Source organism: Natator depressus, chromosome 5 (assembly GCF_965152275.1).
Source record: "Natator depressus isolate rNatDep1 chromosome 5, rNatDep2.hap1, whole genome shotgun sequence".
Classification (NCBI taxonomy): Eukaryota; Metazoa; Chordata; order Testudines; family Cheloniidae; genus Natator; species Natator depressus.
In genome coordinates this window covers 28,406,020-28,430,493 of record NC_134238.1, presented here as the reverse complement: position 1 = coordinate 28,430,493, position 24,474 = coordinate 28,406,020, and the positions used below count along the sequence as shown (strand labels likewise).

Below are 24,474 nucleotides of genomic sequence, written 5' to 3'. Positions count from 1 at the left end.
TTAGGCTTTGGTTTTGGACCTGGGTGGTGGGTCTTGGGCTGCGGCCCCAGGCCCCAGCAAGTGTAAGCCAGCCCTGCGACCCACAGTTTGTGAACCGCTGGACTAGATCCTTCGTTCTTTTTCACCTTTTTCCCTGGAATGAGACTGGGGATTATTTCACATATACAAAACATTTTAGAGAGTTTTATAAATATTTATTAGAGCTACTTCTTGTATCCCTCAGCCTGTAAAACTAACTCTCCTTAGTACTGGGCATCCAAATTTAAGGGCACTGGACAGCCACAGGGAGTGAGGGGAGTCATTGCGCCTATTTTCAGACATCACTGGGAAGGAGGAGTGCCCTGGAGCTTGGTAGTAGGAAGGGGTTGGTTGTTTTGCGGAAGAAGGAAAGCAGTGCACTAGTTGTGTGCAGAAAGTTAGCTGACTTCCTCACTGTGCAAACTCCACAACCACTCCTAGTTTGGAAAGCACAGAATGTAACTAAACAGTAAATGTAATATCAGTCCCATCACATTGCTCACCCCTGTATATTACTGTATCTCCCGTGAGTGTACATGACCTCCATGTCTTTGTTTACACCATCTTACCTGGGTGATTTTTAAATGTATATTACTAATTCTTTGCCACTTGCCTATTAGGCCCTCACCCCTGTAAAGAGGAAAATATAGATATGAGTGATCTAGATGTATGGAGTTTTTCATGCCCTGTTAAATACCAAGAAATTGCACCATGCACCACATTCCCAATATCTTATACACATAGCCTTGTAGACTCTGGTGTCTTTAAAAAAGGAAGTGGGGGGTAGCTGTTTGGGATATGTTGATGCCCTGCAGCTATCCATAGCAAGAAGTCAATACAGCTAACTCTGTACTGCAAGGAAATTTCCACTTTATTGTTCATTATATGATCCTCTGCTATGTGCTTGTCTTTCAGCTGGCCCCCATCCTGGATTTGGTGAAGAATTTCCCATGTGCAGTGACTAAACGGCGCAACCTCAGAAGAGCTCTTATTGAATACATGGACATATTTGACCCTTGCAAATGTGCTCCCTGTCCCAATAATGGCAGACCTGCGTTGTCTGGAACGGAGTGTCTGTGTGTGTGTCAGGCTGGCACCTATGGGGATAACTGTGAGAAACGTGCACCAGATTACAAATCAGGTATTTACAGTAATACCGTAATGATGCAAATATGATCCTTCTTTCTAGCTGCACAATTTAATGTTAAAAGTTAAAGCTGGTTGGAATCTGGAGTTCCCATTCCATGAAATTCCAAACTTTCACATTTCCATTCCATCAGAACAAAAAATTGAAATTTCAAAGTTTCCTACAGAGCAAAATTCCACAATTTCATTTCAAACTAATCAAAATGATGTTTAGTTTTGACCTTTATAAAACGTTTAATTTCGATATAGTGGAAATAGTTTCATTTTGATAAGATTGAAAAATTTCATTTGGACTTTGTTGGCTTGACTTTTATGTTATATTATAAATTATGAAAGTTGAGACATTTCATAATTTCATGTTACACATTTCATGCCTTGTCAGAATATTTGAAACATTTCAACTTTTATATTATTAAATTATATTTGTATTTTATTTTGTAAATTGGCAATTGAGTATAAATTGGCATTCTTTAATTAGTAAGTGATAATTTAATGATAAGTGTTGAAGTGGTTTGGTATTTCCTAATGTAATGTGTATAATAAAAAATACACTGTTTATTTTTTATTCTGTATTTTTATTATACATATTACAATAGGAAGTTGCCAATTACTAGACCCTTACAAACGACCAGTTACTCCACCAATTACCAAACTAATTAGAATACCAATTACCAATTTCAAAATAAAAATAAATCGGGCAAAACAGGCAGTCAGCCTGTGGCAAGCCAGCCAGGGAGCCAGGTGGGGAGCCCAGGGAGCCATGGCAGCTGGGTGAGCAGCTAGGGCACTCGGGAGAGCCAGCCAGGTGGGAAGCTGGGCAGCCCAGGGAACCAGCCACCCAGGGACGCTGCTTACCATAAAGTTTGCTGCCCAGAAATTTGGCAGCCTGGCAGATGGCTAGCCAAGGACCCTACTAGGTGGGCATGTGGACAGCCTTCCCTGCACCCATCGCAGGTGGGTGGGTGGACTGGTAGGAAATCAAGCAGGCAGCCTGCTAGCCTGTCTTCTTGCCTGGTTTCCATCAGAAGTGAAATGTTTTGATTGTATCAAATCAGCATTTTCTAGTAGAAAAATATTCCAGCAGGAAATTTTCTACTAGCGCTAGTGGAAAGTGCTTCTTTCAATGTACTGATTTCATCATATTCATACTGTGAAAATGCATTTTGAAAGTGAAAATCTATATTATGGCGTATATGTATATAAGTGTGCAAACTCCTGTTTATAACAGCATCCAATAATCTGGTGTCCAACATGAATCTGTATTTATAATATTCTTAAAACGTGGTCCTTGTAAGGACCCTGGCTAGTTTAAGATCCCTGGCTAGCTCTAAGAATTACTGCTTATGAACCCCACCTGCAAATTCAGTTTAGTGCTGATTGCAACTCTGCTATTCCAGTACTCAGCCTTTCTGGGCAGGGCTACATTGGATTTGGGGTTTGTGACAAGGACAAACGCGTACAAGGGTTTAGCAAGATACTACTGTATTTATTTTTCATTCATGACCACATGAGCATTAGAAGCTAGGTATACAGAAGCCAAAAAACACTAACCCCGTGTACTGCCTGCAGAGATGATATCATCTGTAGATTTAATAATTCATATAAAACATGTTTCAAGAAAAAGCAAACTATAAGAATTAAACAGAAGGTGGGCAAAGGTGATGGCAATTTAATTCCAATTTGGATCTGGAGTAAATTTGGGATTAGGGATATCTTGGCTCTGGAATTCAGGTCAGGAGTTGGATTTCAAGGCACTGAACATCTCATGAGCTGTCTGAAAAGATTTCTAGGCTCATGGAATCACCAAATGGCTGCATAAATGGTAGAACTAGAGAATAGGCATCATCTAGTTTGGGATATGACCTGGGACCAAAACTGTGTAAAGAAAGGAATATTTAGACTCCCCTGAAATTCAAAGTTCAAATTTGGGTTTGGCCCATCTCTGTTTAAAATGTAACCCCATAAATAACGTTTCTCTACTAGGAAAAAATGTAAATACTTTTAAATTGTGACTGTTAATCAACCAGACTTCCTGTTGTATACAGAGTAAGGGAAATAATGCAGGTAGAGTGGATTTGTCAAGTGACTGGAGTTTTCTTTCATCTGTTCTAGTGGCAGTAGATGGTTACTGGAGTTGCTGGTCTGCATGGAGCTCCTGCGATGCTGCTTTCAAGAGAAGAAGAACCCGTGAGTGTAATAACCCCACTCCGCTGAATGGAGGGAAGCCATGCCAGGGTGAACGTGAGCAGGAGGAGGACTGTTACATCTCAATGTTTGTGGACAAGTAAGAAGATGGTAGACTGGAATTTCCACTTCCTGATGGGTTGGGATTGAAGATGCCTGTTTGGTGACTAATAAGGATAGGGAATAGTCGAGAGGAATCTCCTGCCTGCGTTTCTGTGGATGGGTCTGTTAGAGGAAAGTGTCTGAAAATTTATATGAATTTGGTTTGGTTTTGTTGTTTCCGCCCAGAGAATTCCAATAGCATTACCAATATAATGTTGTTATGAAATGTTTTGTATGACTCTGTCTGAAGTCATACAGAACTCAGCAGTTTCTTTTCATGGGTCTTTATGCAAACACTTTCCTGTTTTCTGAGCTAAATGAATTTGGATGTTGCCACCTCCTCCTCTTCCCACAAGCTTCTTTTTGTTCGTTTGTTTGTTTGTTTTTAGGTTTGAATGCAAACTCTCAAAGAGAAATTTGAGCAAAACTACTGAGGTCCACCTGGTTCTGCTTTGAAACTGCAAAACATGAATTTTGCAAGGTTTCAATGTAAAATCATAAATTCAACCCCAGCCTGGGTTTAGTTTCTCATTCAAAGTCTGAGTCTTGAAGAGCAAACTTCATAACCATAGTTCACCACTGGTGCATCTCCTCTGGTGGTCACAACATTGGTAGCAATCAGTGGAAGCTGCAGAGGTGGGACTGGGAGTTGTACTGTCTCTGTTGTAATGACTATATAGGAGATTCTTTACTGAGGCTGTTGGACACATACAGACCCTTTAGTTCTCCTTGGCTACCTAGCTCCATGACTAAGTAAGGTAACATAGCATGTGCTTCCTCATAGCTAAGTTTGGAAGGATTAGATTTGTATTGGTAAATGTCAGTAAAGGTCTATTTCACCGTATACACCCAAACAGACGTAAAAATTCCCATCAGTGATAACCAAAATTTACACTTAGGCAAAGTAAAGTTCTATGTGAGAACCTATGAGAGTTTGATTTAAAGATATTTACTTTGAAATGTGATGTTGACAGTTTGTGTTTTAACAGTTATAAAACTTTAAATTTTAAATCTCAAGGGCTGCCATTAAATAGTTGTCAGACACCCCCCGCTAGTTTTCCACAACTATGAAAATTTAGTCCATATAAATGAAAACGTGCTTAAAATAAACATTGATATTATTCACCCTAATTATAAAAATAAATTAAAATCTAGTTTTGCCAAGCCTACTCATATCCACGCACTGGGGGCTGCCTCAGTCCTTGCCTGAACTGGGTAGTCAGGGACTTTTGACTGCCTTCCATATGACCCAACCAATCCACGATGAACCCTAACAGTGACCAAACCACTTGAGCTCATAGTCACTTCTTAGAGGTTCAGCACTGTCCTCCTTGCCCTGTTTCTCCTAATTCAAGAAAATTAAATGGGTAAAATTCTCTGCTAGTCCAGGGAAGTTATGATGTCAGCAGAGAATTTGGCCCAATATCTGCTACTCTATTACCTGGGCTGCGTTCTGCCAATCTGGCCCTAGTCAGCACATGGTACACTTTCCCTTAGTTTCAATGGATTATAGTAGGGGAGTGAAGGAGGAAAGAAAGCCCAGTTCCCTCTTGCCTTTCCTGGTTTCAGGGGGCAGTAGTCCCTGCCAGCTTCTCTTCCCCCTTGGCTTATGTTATGAGAACTCTCCCTACTGTTTCAATCTACTTTAACCCCTCCTTAATTTGCATCCTTAACTACAAACTCTTATTTTTCAGAGGGGCTCCATGTATAAATGACAATGAAGCAAGAAAGGAAGTGGATCTTTTCATTGGTGAACCAGAGACTGGATGTCTTAAGCCATCCCCACCAAAAAATGGATTTCTCAGGGTGAGAGGGTTGTAATGCCTGGGATAAGGGGTGATGTGCAAGGATGGAGAGCTTCAAGAAGCTCCAGATTTGACAAGCCTCACAAACGCCTTGTTGGGTTCACAAAACTAGTTCACATTCTACAAAACTTTATTTCCTCTAATTGTATCCAAATATTAGTACATGACACCAGCTTGAACAACATGATTCCACTTTATTTAATAAATACATTTTTCTAACTGATTAGAAGCTGATACTATGTACAGTGTTTGGGATATAAAACATCACAAAAGCTAGGCTGGCATTAGTGGGTGCACTTTCAAATAGAGTTTTTTAATTTAAATTTTCTTTCTTACCAACTTTACTCCTTTTTTTCCCAAAAATCTTCTATATTTGGGGGCTTTTTCCTACTGGTTTTCTTTTCCATGTTTTTTTCATTGACTGTTTTCTTGCTGCCCCTAAAAATCCCTTCCCTGTCTCTCAATCCCTAAATTCATATTTCATCTTCGCTTTGGACTTTTGGGGTTTTGGCTATGTGGATGCGATAGGACAAGGAGCAGCATACAATCAGGTAGGTGTTGGAATGATTGATGAGAACTTACTGCTTCCTCCAGTAAGAGGAAAACAAAGAGGAAAAACTGCGAGAGATTTATAAGGCAAAGGAAGCCCTATTGCTGAGATACTGATGCGTGTCCATGTATGCACCACAAATGGGTAGTAGAAAATCATGCATATGCAGCACTAAACAATTTTTTTACATTTCTGGGATCAATATTTTTATGTTGACTGACAGTTTCTTTAGTAGACCTTTTACCAGCACATGAATATAGAGATAGATCTTGCATAACCGATGTGTTAACAATCATACTGCTGAATAGAGGGCAAGCTACAAGACTCCCCTTTCTGTGGGGGCTTTCTCCCAATCACAGATTTGTGAGAGATCTCAGCAACAACTAAAGCAAGGATGGGTGAAGGATATAGGACCCAATTCACACAGCATTCTTTGTGAACCCTAGTTTTGTAACCAGTGTGTTGATACTAATGGGGTGAATGCAGCCTGGATGGACAGATAAATGGGATGCATGGCTTTCGCGTCAGAGAAAGAAAAGTAAATTGTTATGACAAGTGCAGTACTATGGTCCTGAGAACCTGTTTCTTATGTCAGTGAGTATTCCACTTACCAAGGATTTGATTTAATTGTAGAATGAAAAGAATCATTATGTATTTGGGGAAGAAGCTGAAATCGCCTGCATGACTGGATATGATCTCATTGGCTATCAGTTCCTCAGGTGTCTACCAGATCATACCTGGGCACAGCAGCCTGTTGAGTGCCAATGTAAGAAAGAGGAGAACAGTTAGGCTCAACAACAAAACTCAAGAGGAGAATATATATATATATATTATATATATATAATAAGCAATAGAATGGTTCCATTTTTAATAAAATAAGCTGTAATAGTGTCTTAAGAAGAAACTAATGATTGATAGAAGTTAGAGATGACAAAGACCTACTGGGTCACCATATTTGTTCCCTTTCCAATGCAGGATTGTTCCTATAGCATATTCTATACACAATAAGATACTATTCTGCTGGGTACTATAGAAAACCTGAAGACAGATACTTTACAGTTCCTTTTCTAGTCTGATTTTAAATGTCTTCAGCAACTGTACTTGCATTTCATTTCCAGACGAATCCAAGTGAGCTGTAAATTTATGACAATCAGATTGAACAAACTAGCATTCTCAGCATTGGACAGACACACAAGTTACATAGGATGAGATTTCCAAAGCAGTCTCTAGGGAACTTACACATAGCTTTTCAATTAATTTCTACGGAAGATGTGTGTCTAAACCCCCTTGACTGTTTTGGAAATCTCAGCCGTAAAGTCCATATCCTGATGTGCTGACAGTCTAATCAACAAGTAAAGCTAAAAGTTATTCTGAATCTATCAATGAGAGAGATTCAAATAGCAAGAACCCAATGCATTTACATTGATTTGAATCTTCAGGTTGTACATTTCAATATGAATTTCTTATTGAATATATTTACAACCTTTCTACCACCATTCACTTTATTAAAAATTACATATTGTAAATAGTTTGATAAGATTCTCTAATTGTTTTTAATATTTGTAACATGCTGTACCAGCTTTCTACAAGTCTTATTAAACCATTAAGCTTACTTTATAAACACTTTTTTATTATTCCTTTTTAGTAACTGATAGATAAATGTAATATATGGAATGTTACCATGAGAACAGGTCAAAATTTTTCAAAACTCAAAATTGTGTTTAAAAAAAAAAAAAAAAAAAAAAAGCCAAATTGATATACTTATTTGAATTGTCTCTTTGCCATAGCATCAATGTGCCCTAAACCATCAGTATCTGAGGGCGTCAGAATCTCCCCATTTAAAAATGAATACAAGGTCGGGGAAACCATCCAGCTACACTGCCCAGCTGGCTACATTGTCACTGGTGGAAAGCAGTATACTTGTAGGAAAGAGGTATCGTGGACACCTCCTATATTGAGATCACTTACCTGTGAAAAAGGTTAGTACCTCTGCTCTGCCTGTGACTAGTATATTTTCATTTCAGATAACAGGGTGGCATCAATCACTTTTATTAACAATAAAAAGAAACGGAGTACTTGTGGCATCTTAGAGACTAACCAATTTATTTGAGCATACGCTTTCGTGAGCTACAGCTCACTTTATCGGATGCATACTGTGGAAAATACAGAAGATGTTTTTATACACACAGACCATGAAAAAATGAGTGTTTATCACTACAAAAGGTTTTCTTTCCCCCCACCCCACTCTCCTGCTGGTAATAGCTTATCTAAAGTGATCACTCTCCTTACAATGTGTATGATAATCAAGGTGGGCCATTTCCAGCACAAATCCAGGTTTTCTCCCCACCAGATTTATCTAACTGTGGAGCATTTTATGATGTGTGGCAAATTTTAAAGCCAGAAAGGATCGTTATAATCATCTGGTCTGGCCTCCTGCGTAACACAGGCCATAGAATTTCATACGGTTATTCCTACATAGAGTTCATACTTATGACTGAGTTATAACCTATCACTTGTTAGCAGTGAAGTTGTTAGGCTGCATATGGTCTTTTTTCTTCAACGGTACCTCCTAGGCATTGTGAAAGCTAGGAGATGGTGGTATTTATGTTTGACGCAAAGGAAATGTAGAACAGGATGTCACCTGCATAGTGCTGAAACCTCAACTTGTGTCATCTTACCAGCTTTTCCCGTAGCTTCATATAGATCAGTTCACCCTTGTGAGACTGTGCACATGCGGGCTTTGGAGGTGAAGGAACAGTCGTCCATAATGGCCCTCTGCTTTTGATGAGAGGAAGCACCTGAGCCATTTTTGGCAGCTTTTTGGAGGCAGTTCAGGCATATGTGGCGATCGCCAATATCAAATGCCACAAAGGTGTGCTACCACAGCTTATGGGGACAAGAGGAGACCATCCACCACAGCAATTCATTCTCTAAATACCATGCCTTGCCCTGAAGCCTGACTGAGAGGAGTACAGGTTACTGGCAGCTGTTTTGGCTTCCTTTTCCATTAGCTTGCTCATAAAGGGAGATTAGAGACTGGACTGTAGCTTACAAGGTCTCCAGCACCATGCAATAGTTTCATTAGTATTGTCTGACCTGTTTCATATATTAGGGTACTCCCCTAATCCCCACCTGTCCCCAGAAGTGTTCTTGTGGAGCTTGCCTAGTCTGGAAAGTAAATGTGCTATGAAGCTGATTGCTTACTGTCTGGTTCACCGTTCTTCTCTGCAGCACTTTGTGTTTTGTCTCTCTGCCTACACCAGGCTGCTCATCATTTTCTTTACATACTCAGCAACTTTTCTTCTCAGCCAGGCAAATTCCTTTGCCAGGTGCTTAGCACTCTTCTCCCATCTCTTCAAGGGCACTTGCCTATTTTCTTAAACAGGGAATGTCATCACCACTGACCCTGTTACAAAGATATGTTCTTTTACATCCAACCCAGATCACTGCAGGCTGAGGAGCCTTGAGCTTCTGAATATTTAACGTGGGTGGTATTTCATGTGACATCTAATATTTAGAAGTGCATTTTTAAAGGATTAAAAATAAGGCCTGTAATTATAGACACATAGAAATGTAGGGCTGGAAGAAGTCATCAAATCCACCCCTTGCTCTGAGGCAGGATCAAGTAAACCTAGACCATTCCTGACAGATGTTTGTCTAACCTGTTCTGAAAAACGTCCAATGATGGCAATTCCACAGTCTCCCTTGGAAGCCAATTCCAGAATTTAACTACCCGTATAGTTAGAAAGTTTTTCTTAATATCTAATCTAAATCTCCCTTGCCGCAGATTAAGCCCATTACTACTTGTCCTACCTCAAGAGGACACGGAGAGCAATTGATCACAGTCCTCTTTATAATAGCCATCAACATATTTGATAACTGCTATGTCCCCCCTGAGTCTTCTTTTTTCAAAACTAAACATGCCCAATTCTTTAACCTTTCTTCACAGATCAGGTTTTCTAAACATTTTATCATTTCTGTTGTACCCCTATGGACTCTCTCCAGTTTGTTCACATTTTTCCTGAAGCGTGGCACCCAAAATTGGACACACAACTCCAGCTAAAGCCTCCAAGCATTAGAGTAGAGTGGGACCACCAAGTAGAGCAGGACAATTACCTCCTGTATCTTACATATGACATTCCTGTTAATACACCCCAGAATGATATTAACCTTTTTAACACCTGAATTTCCTTGTTGGCTCACATTCACTGTGTGATCCTCTATAACTCCAATATCCTTTTTCACTAGTACTACACCTACCTATTTATTCTACATGTAGTAGTTGTGCATTTGTTTTTTCCAAACATGATTCCAATCAAAGCCCTGAAAGTTAAGCCAAACCCTGGCCCACATCCTGTTCTTGCAGAATGGTCTAAGAGTGAGCCACCCCAAATGGTAATTATGGAAGATGTCAAATGGCAAGTTATATAAATAACTGGAAGCCCACCACGAATAATGGTTTCTTTCCATTCCAAAGGAACATCAGCACTTACTGGTGCTGTTGCCTGTGGCTTCAAAGAAGCTGTAGCAAAGGTCTGAAAGTAAGTGGTTAAATGAACTGGATCTTTTCCTTTACTTCTCAGTTCATGCTTCCTTCTTGCATTTCTTGCTCTACAGTGTTTAGAAAAACAGGAGAGGACTATTGCACGTACCTAGTTGTGGTTCTCAGACAGCAGAGCTGGGCCACAAATTTCAAACTTTCCTGTCTGTGAGCTTCACCAAAGTTAATTATCCCTTTGTCAAGACATGGCCTGAACATTTTGAGAAAAGCCCTTGAAACAAGCTTTCAAGACCTTCCCCAAGGTTAACCAACTTCCATCCATGGAGCTCACAGCACCACCAAGCCAGACCATTATAATGTGCTCTTTACCTTGGGATCTACTTAAGAACCACTTGGAAGCAGCTTGAACTAGGCAGAAATCTCCTGCCTACCTCTTCGGAAGTGCAGACTAGTGTAGATGCATGACACCTGCATTCTCTGAATTGAAATTGTTCCCAGAAAACTTCTAGGTACAACTCAAAGATTTTATCTTCTATAAAGACCTGAAAGCAAGGCCATCTTGGAGACTGCCTATAGCTTTTCATGCCAGCTGGGTTCCACTGGAATGCCCTTTCCTGTGCCTCTCCAGAGGGGAAGTCCAGCATATGGGCAGCAGAGTGTTTTCAGAGGACAGCCTTTCATTTCAGAATTTGCTCTATCCTACAGTCCATCAGAGTCAGAGTCTGAGGATTTTTGTGAGACGCGCTTGTTCACTGCAGCTTTTGTGTTCTTTATCTGTTCAGCGGTGAGAGTGGTCGAGGCAGTTTGGTTTGTGCCAGTTGTTGGCAACAGTCATGCATGTTAATTTCTGTAATTCTCCAAAAATACCACAATGATGAGAACAATGTAAATAAATATATTCAGAAATAGCCGTAAGTCTTGTAAAATAAGTCAATAGATAATAACAGCAAGGGAAAATGGCACCATGATTTGGGTAATATTTCAGCTCAGGGGAAGACTCTTTTGGCTGAACTGACTTTGTGCTTTACAGCTAGGTGTGGAAAAGCTCTTTTATGTTTTCTGTGTAGGAGCTGACTGCAGAGGCCTCCCCACCCCACTCCCTTCACCTTGATGTTCTGAGCTTTTTGAAATTCTGTACCTTTGTGTGGCCTGATTTCTACTCATACTTGCAATGTTTTTAAGATTGTTTTTAAATGTTGGAATTAGACCTAGGCGTCCCTGCTAACTGAAGAACAATACTCATCACCTCTTGTTATGGGAGGTTGGGCTAAATTAAAAAAAGCCCACTCTAGCTTTGAGGGCAGATTTCTAGTTTCCGTTAATCTTTTAATCAGTTATTTCAGGGAGTAGCTCTGACAATACTCTTCTGTCTTTTTCAGATGAGCAAACTAAAGTGAGAGGTAACTGCAGACCAGGACAAAAACAGGTTGGATCTCAATGTGTTTGCATGTCTCCAGCACAGGACTGTGGGTAAGGTATATACAGAATTTGGATATAAAGCCACAGTCGCTCTGTGGTGAAATGATTCATTGTGAACATGAAACAACAGGAAAGTTAAGGATGAGAACAACTGTGGCATTCTTGCAGCCTGTTCCAGACATTAGCAAAACAGCCACAACTCAGTGTCCAAAATACAGTCATTTTTTCACCTATGAAATCCATGAGCTAGCAGCTGTTTCTGCAGATCAGCAATGGCATCTGGCGGTCAGCATGCCACAATGCCATCCCCCGCCATCTAGACCTGCAGGCTTCCATTCTTCCCTCCCCCTCACCTAACTTCTTTCTAGCCACTGACTTCTAAGAGGTCAGCCACCTAGTTTTCCTATCAGCCTGCGTTACCCATGTGGAGTCTCACCAGGTCTGCTTTTGTTAGTTGCCATTGGGTCAGCTCTTGGGTTTTACACCTCTTGTGTTTGGGACTTCTGTCAGGTGAGTGTGGGGCAGAATAAACGGAAGGCCTCAGACTCCAGGGAAGTCCTGGATTGTGCCATGTTTGAAGTCAGCAGCCAGACTTGCTGAACTGCTGTGAATTTTTGCAGGGATAAGTGAAGGGTCTTCTGGTGATTGTTTGTTTGTTTTTTTCCAGACCAGTTTGCCCCATCTTCCTAAGGTCAATTATATGAATACAACACCCGTATTCCTTCTGGATTTCCGCAAACATATTTGGTCAATTCCTCAGTTGGTGTGAATTGACATGGCTCCCCTGAAGTCAGGGGAGAGATACTGACAGTTTCAGCTGAGAAACTGACCCAGTGACGATGGTTCACTTCTGCCAGACTGATTAATTTGAGTGTAACTAATTATCCAGTTTGGCTTATTCTAACTGGCCCAAAAAACCAACAACAACCTCAAACTTTGTTAAACTGATGTGTTCGGTCACAGGAGTGTTTTACTTACTGGCCCTTTTTTAACCTACTCTGATGTCGCATTTGTTTGCGTTTGGAGGAAATCACTTGTGCTGCTATCCCAGATATCAATAACTGTGGGCTTGTCAAGCCATCTGTAGGAAGAGAGGACACACAGGAACAGGGAACCTCGACCAGTTCCAAAGAGGAATCACAAATCAGAGAATGATGGTGTGGAGAGCAAGCCACTTTAGAAAAGAAATGGGGGGAAAAATGGATTCTCCTGAACTCTAGACCTAAACTTTAATTTTTGGAACATCACCATACCACAAAAAGCACAGAAGAGCACCAGGCTTATAGTAAGCCAAGAACACTGCTGATTTAGTTTTAGAAAGAAACACTGTCTGTTTACACAATAGCTGCTCAGGCCCCTGAGGAGCCAAGGGAACAAATTGTTATCCTGAAGAATTTTTAGCATCTAATTATTTGCAAGATATAATAAGGATATCAGTGTGGTGGACTGGCATGGAGACACTTAGGTGAGGAAGGATTGTGCAGTGTTAGAACATTAGGTAGGGCCATGGGAGACATGGGTTTAATTCCTGCTCTGCCACAGACATCTTGTATGATCTTGGGCCAAGTCTGTCTGTGCCTCAGTTTCCCATCTGTAAAATGGGGAGACTAGCACTTCCCTACCTCACAGGAGTGTTGTGGGAGTAACTACATCAAAGACTATGATGTACTCGGATACTGTGGTATAGGGGGCTGTATAAGTACCTAAGATAGACATGCAGCTGTTTGTTATAATGATGGCCCTGATTTAACTGCACAGGAGCAATGTCAATGCTGCTGGAATGTCTAGGGTTTGACGTGTGCCTCCTTCATTCTCTCCAGTCTCCTGTAACATTTTTGGTTTTGTCTCTTGGCAGCCACTACTCTGAAGATGTCTGTGTACTACATGCCATTTCTGAAAGTCCCTCTACAAAGCCCAGCTGTCAGTATTTAGCTGAAAAATGCCTGAATGAGCAGCCGCTCCATTTCTTGCATTCTGGCCCCTGTCATGGTGACACCAACCTGAACTGGGCCATTGAAAGGGCAAAGCTTTCAACAAGTAGCTCAAAGAAAGAGCTCTGTGGATATGACACATGCTACGACTGGGAAAAGTGTTCAGGTATGACTGTGCTTTATTGAGATCTTAAACTCTGAATCCAAAGTTTGACCTCCATGTCACTGCTCTAGGAGTGAGATTCACAGTCATTCTGGTCCACATTCTAAGGTGTATCTGAGCTACTCCTAGATGAGAAGAGCAGGGAGGCACAGGTAGCTTTCTGTCCCTGGCATGAATTAGAGCAGCCGCAGGTCTGTTCCTCAGCACTTCCCACGCTTGAAAGGGGTGTAGAGCTGCCACACCAGCTGTATGCCATTTGGGGACACCTCCCCCCCTCCCCTGCACCCCATGCAAAGGGACTCCCCAACTGAATCAGGTTTCTATCCCCTTTGTGTTGCCACAACAAAGGAGACAGATGGAGGAACAGGATCTGCTCCTGTGTGATTAAAGACTACAAGTCTCTGAATATTGCAGATGGGTCAAATGATTTGGAAACTGTAAGTTTTTATTGTTTACACAGCACCTTGTATCCAAACATCACGAAGGACCAATGAGGTAAGTCCCTTAACACCAACAGGAGATGTAGCTGCTTACTCCAAAGCTAAATTTGGCCACGTTTATTTTCCTGCATCCCTAAACTAGGTATGAGTCCGGGTCTCCAGCAATAGAAGGTTAGCAAATTAACTCCTTTCCAGTGGTGGTCAGGTACGTAATGAAGGGTGCCATATAACCTAGACATTTAGGGCTTAATTCTCTGTTCACTGCAACTTGTGTGGTCATTTAAGCCAGTGCAAAGTGGGAGTAAAACATTACCATTCTGATTATTTTACACTCGTTCTGCATAGTTGTGAATGGCTACACAAGTTGCAGGGCAAAGAGAATCCAGCCCCTGGTTCTTATCAATGAAAACATTTTTAACTACTGTGTATTTGCATTTAAAAACAGTGATACTTCAGTACATCATAAACACAGTGAGCCCCGTTCTGTTGTCCCAGTGTAATTCAGAGTAACTGTCATGGCTTTGCTTGCCTTATTCCATACTTCTGAGGTTTGGTAGTCAGTAGAGTTACTCTGGATTTACTTATGTGGAACCAAGATCAGATTCTGGCTCAGTGTAATTTATGTTGATTGGGGGGGTGTGTGTGCATGTGTGTGTGTGCACCTCAAACTGAGATCACCAAATTCCTTTCCCATTGGTCACTAAACAGGGGTACAAGATGACCTACAGGAACTTGACCTTTTAAGGCAATTCATACCTGTAGCTTTAATAATGGAAATTAAGCCACCAATATGATCCTCTGTTCTTATGACAGCATAACCTCTAGTGTTGTGTTTCATGCCATATAAGCAATATTATATAATCTTTCGGAATAGCTACATTAAATCACTGTACCACTGAGTAGCATAGGTTTAGGCAGCAATGTATCTCTTAGTCATGACTGTATTGTTGTTTTACATAATGGTTTCTTAATGGTATAATTTAAAAATAATGTATGAGAAATCCACATTTATTAAGAGCTTTAACGAACAGAGACACAGTTTGTTGTGAAATCCCTTTGAGGATTAGTGTACAAACATTATTGTGCAACTCTGCTATTTACTGAGTAACAGGGCGAGAGCCTAGTGATTTTCCAGTAAATTTGTGAAATGTTTGTTGGCTGACACAGCACACAGAGAAGCCTTGCCAGGAAAGGGATGGGCGACAGCCACATTCATTCCTCCACTCACTTTCAGAAACTGGGTGCTCCGTCCCTTTTATGCAGGGTCAAAGAGCCGGAGTGGCATAAAAGAGACTCCAAAGCCCCATATCTGGCTACGGGAGGGGAAGGACAGCTGGGAAGCTGTCTCCTGCAAACCCTCTTGCAACCCCCTGCCGAGGGGACGTTCTAGAGGCCATGCTGTGTGTGTCAGCAGTGAGGCTGTAGCACGCAGCTCTGCAGGGGTTCTAGGCATCACTGCAGCTCATAGGGCAGCCCCAGGGAGGCTTCTGTAATTTAGACAGGCCCCCATGACTGTATAAGTTCCTAAAGGCCCCTCTCCACTCCTCAGAGTAGCCCAAGAACAGAAGGACACAAAGGTGTCTTAAAGTGCCCACAGTACCCCTTACCCCCTGACCTATAAACTGTGGGCTGCACCGCTTAGAGGCCCAGCCCAGAATGAGAGAGTGAAGAAATGGGGAGAAGGTTGGAAGAGAAACAAATTTAATCAAAAAGTGTTTGTTTCCACTGTAAGGCTCAATAAATCCAAGGCAATGCTTAATTGGGCTTTACTCGCTGCTACTAAAGTTCCAGATTTTCAAAATTAAAAATCTCATACATTTGTATGTCTTCTCTGGAGAGTCACGTGTCTCCGGACGAAGGAATGCAACTGTTCAGAAATCAGCTGGGAACTCTTCTCCCCACATGGCAGATTTGAAGCTGCCCTTTCCAATCTGAACACAAAATGGCAGTGTGTCAGTGAGAGTTTGGGGTTGGGTGAGGGAACAGAAGTATCAGGGGGAATGAGAATTGTTGAGCCAAAATCTGGTCTCAGTCCCACTGATGTAAATGAAGAGTAATTTCATTATTTGTGATGTAGTTACTTTGGATTTACAGTCTTGTAAAAGAAATTGGAGTCTGGTCCATAGGCTCCAACTCTGAGGGTGCTCGGGGGCTGGAGCACCCACTGGGAAAAAAAATAGTGGGTGCTCAGCACCCACTGGCAGCCCTGCGGATCAGCTCCTCCCCCTCCCCCCCCAGACCTCCTGCCCACTGGCAAGAGCCACTGATCAGCGCCTCTCTCTCCCCCCCAGCACCTCCTGCCCGCTGCTGAACAGCTGATTGCAGCAGGCAGGAGGTGCTGGGGGGGATGGAGGAGGAGCAGGGGTAGGAAGAGGTGGAGCGGGGGCTGAGCAGGGGCAGGAAGAAGCAGGGTGGGGGCTTGGGGTAGGGGTGGAGTGGGGGCAGGGCCTGGGGTGGAGCAGGGGTCGAGCACCTCCTGGGAATTGGCGAAGTTGGTGCCTCTGGACTGGTCCATTGTATCTTAAGGTATATCTGCTTTGTAGTCGGAGGTGTGAGTCCAGCTCGAGTAGCATACTTTAATCTAGCTAGTGTCTCTAAAAATAGTTGTGAGGACAGAGCACCATGGGTTGTACAAGCCTGCCCAGAACCCTGTTCCCTCTACGTGCATTCCTAGCCCACACCACACTCTGCCACCACATCTTCCCTGCTGCTTCTAGCCACACTAGCTAGATCAACGCTTGGGTATGCCTACACAAGCTGCAATCACACCTCCAGTTGCAGTGTAGATGTACCCATAGAGAAGCTGAACCTTAGAAATTCAGGGCCAGCCGAGAAGTGATTTATATAGTGAGGAAGATCACCAAGCAAGGTTGAGGGTACTGAGAGATGAGGGAAGGGGAAGAGATCTGGGCGGGGGCAGAGAGAAGGAAGAAATATGAGGAAGATGGAGTAAAGAGGAAAACCTCACATTTTGGATAGCATAAAGAGCAGAGAGGGCAGCTTGTTTGTAAAAGAATAACATTCAGTAAGATCACCGAAACAAACTATGGAGAAGTCCAATGAGAACATGACAGCCCATCATTTCCTCACAATAAATTCATACAGAATAGGTTTGGCTGAACATCTCAAACTGATTTGGGGTAATAGGTTGGTTGTGGATAGGCACAAAAACCCTCTCGCTTTCCAGAGATAGGTAGATACTCTGATATTCAAACCTTTTGTACCTAAACATTTCCAAAACAGTTTAGTCCTGCATGTTTCCAAACCAGTTTGGCTTGTCTATGCAGTAGAGACATTAAAACAGATTATTTTGGTTAAAATCCTTAAGAATGTATTATGCCTTCATGATAGTGCAGCTCTCTTATTCCACTAGTTTTTGAATAGTAGCTGTAACTTAACCTTCATGATGGTTACCCACACATGTTCCAATGAGCATAAAATAGACATAGGATGGAGGCCAGCTTTGGTATTCTTGAGGGTGAGCGTTGGGAATCACTGCGGAGACAGAAGATATGTAAATAATATATGGAAACAAATAAAATGGGAATAAATAAAATTTTATATTTTTAAGTGAGGAAAGGGAGAACTATTTTCTTAGATGGAAAATTTCTGGGATAAAATGTCAGAAATTAGAAGACGTTCCTGTTAAAAATGAGTAATGAAATCACAGTCACCCACATGCTAGTAGTGGAGAGCCTAGGATACATGAAAGGAGGTTTAATGAAATATGAGCAGACACAACAGAAGTTTTAAGCATCCATTTCACAGCATTGCTGCATTTGAAAGTAATTGGAAGTATACAGCCACCATAATGTCTTTGTTCAAAACATCTATGGGCAGATAGAAACTGGCCTGACAAACAAATGGATCAGCTAGGTTAACATTTTACTTGCTCTTGAATGGATCAATGTTGTGAAAATACATGCTTAAAACTTCTGTTGTGTCTATTCTCACTACACTAATATCCAAGGCTGTCTGGAATTGTCATACTGCCAACCTGCAATTTCCTTATCTCTTTCTAGTTCTTTTAAATGTTGCCAGACTTTAAAATACATGCACGCACGTACACACCTGCTGGTATTTGCAACTAAAACTAAAACCTGTCTGTTCACAGAGTCACAGTCACAGTGCTTCTGCCTGATACCCTACCAATGTCCAAAGGTTGAGAGCCAGCTTTATTGCATCCAAATGGAATCTACAAGCAGAAAAAGGACAGCCAGTCTCTGTGCACTGGGAGCAATGAAATGTGCCGGCATGAAAATAGAAGTACTGCATCAGGGGAACTGTTTGAATTAATGTGTTCGGGCCTTATGCAGTCAAAAATATACTTGGCCTTATGCTTCAGGCCATGCAACATAGGACAGCCTCTCCTGAGGAAAGATTGGCTGACTACCCAAATAAATCAAAACAGCAAAAAGCCCCAGAGCTCTGTGGCTGGGATTTACAGACTTACTCATAGGTTAGTAAGGATCTCATGTAAATGAGCCCTCTACCTCCTACACCCTACTATGCCTGAATTTACCTTTGTCTCTCTCTCCACCTTGCATGTGAAGCACCCCTGTTGGGCTGCAAGAATTACTCCCATTGGCTGCAGCAACATCCTTGTGTTGCTCCTGGAGGGAGGGATGGCAATTGTCTTATTATCTGTTCAAAATTACCTTGTGCTTTGGGACTGAGGGTCTTTCCTACTATCAACAGCTTTAGATTAGTGGTGGGGAGCGGGATTCTGCCCCTTAACCCCTGTGATGTTTGGGTCCTCTGCCCTAGTTTTTGGGACTCTGCCCTCCCCAATCCTGATTTGTTGATGGTAGAGGGCTGTCTCCTCTGTCCCTGTCTTCTCACTGGCTGAGCTCCGTTCTGGAGTTCTCAGACATGAAGGGGACTTTGGGTGCCCCAGCACCTTTACATTTTCTTTAATGATGGTCCGTCAAATAGAGAGACACTACCCCCAGTACTGAAGACCTTAAACAATGCAATGAGCAGTATACAGCACTGCCAGTTGCAGTCATTCCAAAATCATGAATCAGGCCTCCCCAAAATCATGAGATTGACTGAACAGTCAGGTATTTTTTTAAATAAATGTGGGGTTCTCTTTATTTGCCTTCTGGGTTTTTTGGGGTTTTTTAGCCTCTAAGATTCACAGCCTCAAGCTTTCCTTTCCACCCAGGAGAGCTAGAAACTTGCTTTCAAAACAGAAAGAGCTGAGTGTCTAATATAATCACTTGATTCCGTGAGCTGAAGCTTTGAGAAAACCAACTAACATCATGAGACTTGCCAGTTCTCACCATTTTATTGCAACTCTGATGCATCATGCAGTATTGCTCCTATATCTGGCCATTCGGCTGGGCCAAGTTCCAGACTTCATCCAGGAACAGAGGCATGTTTTAGTGGCCACTAAGACTAAACATGGCATGGCAGTTTTGCACCCAAGGAGGTACTAGCTCCTAAGAGCAGGGGAGCTGTGGAACCTCAACAACCACTAAGCCAGTAGTGGCTACGTAGAACCCCACGGGAAGGAAGTGAGGAATCCTATGCCAAAATAGACCAAAATATTTTGTTGTGGTGTTAAAATTTATAATAAAGACAATTAAAAATAAATACTAACATATCTTGACCTTGTCTGTTTCCAGTTTGTCCAAAGTGTCTCCATATTCTCAAGACTTTCCACAGATTACCTATTATTACTAAGGCTGGTTGGCTCTCAGCATGATCACAGATCCAGTGATCTTTTTTTTAAAAGAGCTTTGTGCTTTCTTTCAGACTCTACCCCTATCTCCTGGACTCTCTATAGGGGTAAGGATCTGCTGCTGATGTTCCTGGCTTTTTAATCTTAAAGCTGCCCTTTTAATATATAAATCTCACCCCGGACATTTTTTAAGCAAAATCCCAACTTGCATTTTTGTTGTGATTATTTTTCACGCTTTATGTGATAACAACCCATCTGCCTCATTTATTTTCTTGCATTTCTAAAATATTTAGGAGCTCAGACACTGCTAGTCTTGCACTTGTCTAGCACCTGCCATCTCAGAATCTCAAAGTGCTTTACAAAGATTTGTTAATTAAGCCTCACCCTCTCTTTCTGATCTGTGTAATGGTAGTTGAGTCCATTTTACCGATAGGAACATTAAAGCACAGAGAGGTTAAGCGACTTGCCTGGAGATACAGAGGAAGTTAGGAGAAGAGCTACGTATAGAATCCAAAGGTGAAATCCTGGCCTTTTGAGGTCTTTGGGAGTTCTGCCACTGACTTCAATAGAGTCAGGATTTCACCCCAGTCATGCTGAGTTCCAGTGCTGTGCTTTAATCACAAGACCTTCCTTCCTTTCTCAACAATTGCCACACAATGCTCAGTTTTATTGTTTCCTGTGACAGGTCTCTCTCTTCTTTTTTGGAAGAAACACTTTCTTTGTAATAATTTTATATTAAGTAACTAGAGAGGCAGTTACTTCCCAGGCAGTAGTAGAAGAAGCTTCATTTACTTTGTCATTGTAAGCTCCAGATAAATGTCTGGTTTGATGGATCAGTGCCCAGGGGCCTACATTATAGTTGGGCACAAGGAAGAACACCTGGATAGGTGGCACAAAGGAAAAAATCCATCAAGATAACAATGGATTCTAAGGCCTAGAAATTGGCAAAAGGGTAGCTGTCCCTGTACAGAAGCTTCACTGTTGCACAGAGAAAACCTACCTGAGCATCACTAATGTAGGAAAGAAGGGTAAAGTATTTTCCAAACGAAGTGTAAGAGCCTACAGTGAATGCAGTAGCTTCACCAGAACGTCTTTTTGTTTGTTTCTAAATTTGTATTATGAAAATATAGGTATAACACATGGAATACAGTTAGTATCACACCTTGATTGCTTAAAACAAGAGGAATTCACTGGGAAATTGTCACGGTCCGTCACATTTTTGAGTTCTACATAAATGATAGATTTCTCTAGTAGGACATAGGAAAGAACTGAATAATGTTTATTTTTTTTCCAGGAAGCGGTCCCCCAAATAAGTTACAATCTTGTAGTATGGAATGAGGATGCAATGGTCATGTTAGTGGTTAGTGATTTTTCCCTGTGCCTAGAATAGCAAACTAGGGTATCTCCGATTGTGTAGTAACCTTGTGAATGCTGACTTTTTAACCTCAACCACTGCATATGGGACAATGAAGGTGGGTGTTTTCAATGTAAGAATATCAGAGAGAACAGGAATTGTGACCAATGGTTGTATGGCTACAATATATGTGCAGACGTGCAAGGTTACTTTTTGCAGCAGGTGCAGTAGACCCATTCTGTGGCTGAAATGGAGGGCTGCTTTTTACTGGCGTGTGATAAATCTGTTGCGTAGTAGACGTTAGTCCTAGCTTGATTCACTTTGAGCCTACTCAGTTTCTAATGTAAAGCTACAAGCTGCACTCAAGAATCTCCATCATTATTTTTTTTACATACAAGGTCTATGGCATTTAAACTTGCAGCAGTGCCGGACAAGCTAAAGATTTACATATTCAGTTGACTTGAATGGTTCCTTAAATGCTCCAGTTCAGCAAGAATGGTTTTTATGTCCTTCCATAGATTTCTGTCCAGCAACTTCTGCTTGTGGCCTGAATAATAATATGGGCTTAAAACTCATCTCACTTAGTGCTGACCGTTGACATTGCTTATGGAGTTAAATTGATGAAGAAAGTTACAAAATTATATTTTTTGTTCAGTTAAATCTTAACTAAAACAAACCCTCTGATATGAGGGGTCAGTTATATTTCTTGATTTGAAGGGCTGTTTTCAAACTGCTCCCAGAGCTGTGTAGGGTTATGTATGCCTGTGAAACTGCATTCCAGTTACTTGGCAGGCAGCCATCGCCTTTTGTAAATTGTCAAGCAGACTTGCTGTTCCATGACTTCCCACAGTCTCTGTGTGAAACACCAGGGGAAATCTGCATCTTTTAAATGGGATCATTCATACACATTGTGCGTGTGGTGGACAATGGAGCCCAAGGGAGTTAGGTGCCCAAATTCCATCCCTTAGTCCAGCAGTTCTCAAACTGTGGGTCAGGACCCCAAAGTGGGCCATGACCCCATTTTAATTGGATCACCAAAGCTGGCTTAGACTTGCTGGGGCCTGGGGCCAGAGCCTGAGCCCCACAGCTCAGGGCCAAAGCCAAAGCCTGAGGGCTTTACCCTGGGCGGCGTGGCTCAGGTCATAGGCCACCTGCCTGGGGTCATGTCAGAAGGAGATCGCGGTACAATGAAGTTTGAGAACCCCTGCCTTAGTCTCTTTTGAAAATCCTAGCCTATATAGTTAATCATGTGTTTTCACATCCTTTCATATAGAAGTTTACCCACACCTTACCCACCTGACCTGCAGGAGCCACATCAGAGGAAGAGAAAATAGGTTGTCTCTGGGCTCCTTCAGCCCTTGGCCTCTGCTTGGACTGCTAAATAACTGGGGTGCTGGTTGAGATGGTGCTTCTTGCAGTGCACAAACCTCGGTATTGGGAAGTCAAGTCAACCAGGTCATTTTATATAGGCCAGTATGATAGCGTGTCCACCGCACACAGGACTCGAAGGAGTTAAAATGGCCAGTCAGGCCAATTAACTCCACCGGCTGCACGTGGAGGAGAAGTCAGGGAGCAGGGAATTGATTGGAAGCAGACTCAGCTGGAGGGGCCTAAATAAGCCAGGAAGTTGCAACAGGAGGGGCTGGAGGGAAGGAGTCTCCAGTCACTCCCTGGGAGAAGGGAAGTGTGTCGGGGGCAGGAGGCACGAAGCCTACAGTTACTCCCTGGGAGGGGAGCGATTGTGGCTTGGCAAGCTCAGAGAAAGGGGAGAGCCAGAGAAGTAGACAAGACTGAGGGGAAAAGCAGCAAGGTATGGGGTAGGTCAAACCTTGGCTGCCAATGGGAGGGCCCCTGAACCTGGGCCTGGGTCCCCCTACCAGCCACTGACGAAGTGGCACCGGCAGGGCAGTGAGTAGGAAGACTGCCTCAGCCTGTTTGTGAAGAGAGACTTTCCCACCCCAGAAGGGGGAACGCTGGAGAGACTTGGCCAGAGGGCTAAGTCGCAAAGAGGAAGCTGCAGTTCCTAGAGCAAGAGGGGGTTAGCAGAAAGAGAGGACGATAGAAGAAACACCGGAAGGGGAGAGTGCAACGCCTGGCCAGAGCTAATCCCTAGGATTGCCAGGAGAAGGTGCCACAAGCAGTGAATGAACCCGGGACAGGCACTTCGCGGCTTCTAGGTGTCTTACAGCCTCATCCAATGTAGGCTGGACTGACACTAGTGATAGGGCCTGCATTTACAGATCTTACTCGTCCAAAATGCCCACTGACTTCAATGGGAGTTATGCATGAGTAAAGGCGTCAGGATGGGGCTCCTTTAAAGAAGTGGAAGAGGAACCCTTTAAAGAATAAGAGTGCAAGACCTGGGAGATCCACATTTCCTCCCAGGCTGATTTTTGAAGTTGGGTGAATAAAACCTGAATAGATTCATAAATACATAGATCTGTGCATCACACAGATGAGCGTTTCACCCAGTAATTCCTGCAACAATTTTGATTGAGCTAGAACATATCCTTTGAAACACTGCCAATCTTGATTTAAAGATCTCAAGCAATGGAGAATCTACTACTCATATCCCAAGGTCAGTTGTTCCAATGGTTACTTACCTTCTCTGTTTAAAAAACTGTACCTTGTTTCTCGTCTGAATTCTTCTAGCTTTACCTTCAAGCCACTGGATCTTGTTTAGCCTCGTGTTTGCTAGACTGAAAAGTAAAGCTGGGCATAACATTTCTAGCAAAACAGGATTTAATCAGAAAATGCTAATGTGTCAAACCCACCGGGTTTTGCAGCAGCATGTATCAGCTTTGACAAGCTACAAGCAAAGTTCCCTTAGAAACCTGCCTGGTTTCCTGCTAGCTCACCTGCTGGGCTGCTGGTAAGCCCCAGGTTCCCAGGGTCTGCATCTCCAGAGCAGCCTCGCTATGTAGGCAGTCCCACGGTTGGGATTCCAGGGCTTAAGTGCTCCCTGCCTCAGAGCTGGCAGCCTGCAAACCCTGGGGGTTCTCAGCGCTTCTAGGGTCCTTGGCACAGAGCTGGGAGCCCCAATTCCCAAGCTAAAAGGCTCCTGACTACCAGGGCTCCTAAGCTCCTGTCAACCCTAGTGGACTGACAGGGAGCTGGGAGCCATGGCTGAGCCAGAAGCCTCACAGCTTCAGCTCCCAGGGTCAATTTCATTTTG

At 42.5% G+C, this 24,474-nt stretch overlaps 1 protein-coding gene across 2 annotated transcripts in view; it reads left to right on the top strand.

The window, feature by feature from the left end:
- Nucleotides 1–19,834, top strand: part of C6 (complement C6) — a 37,148-nt gene extending 17,314 nt beyond the window's left edge. Inside the window, exons 11-18 of one of the 2 annotated variants that reach the window (XM_074952506.1) lie at nucleotides 934–1,159; nucleotides 3,277–3,448; nucleotides 5,145–5,256; nucleotides 6,439–6,571; nucleotides 7,593–7,784; nucleotides 11,686–11,776; nucleotides 13,581–13,822; nucleotides 18,374–19,834. In XM_074952506.1, coding sequence (XP_074808607.1) covers nucleotides 934–1,159; nucleotides 3,277–3,448; nucleotides 5,145–5,256; nucleotides 6,439–6,571; nucleotides 7,593–7,784; nucleotides 11,686–11,776; nucleotides 13,581–13,822; nucleotides 18,374–18,555 — 1,350 coding nt within the window. In that variant the 3' untranslated portion in view covers nucleotides 18,556–19,834. Of the gene's footprint in view, nucleotides 1–933; nucleotides 1,160–3,276; nucleotides 3,449–5,144; nucleotides 5,257–6,438; nucleotides 6,572–7,592; nucleotides 7,785–11,685; nucleotides 11,777–13,580; nucleotides 13,823–18,373 lie in introns of those variants that run through there. The other variant, XR_012639488.1, reaches the window with a different exon arrangement.
- Nucleotides 19,835–24,474: the final 4,640 nt, after the last annotated feature.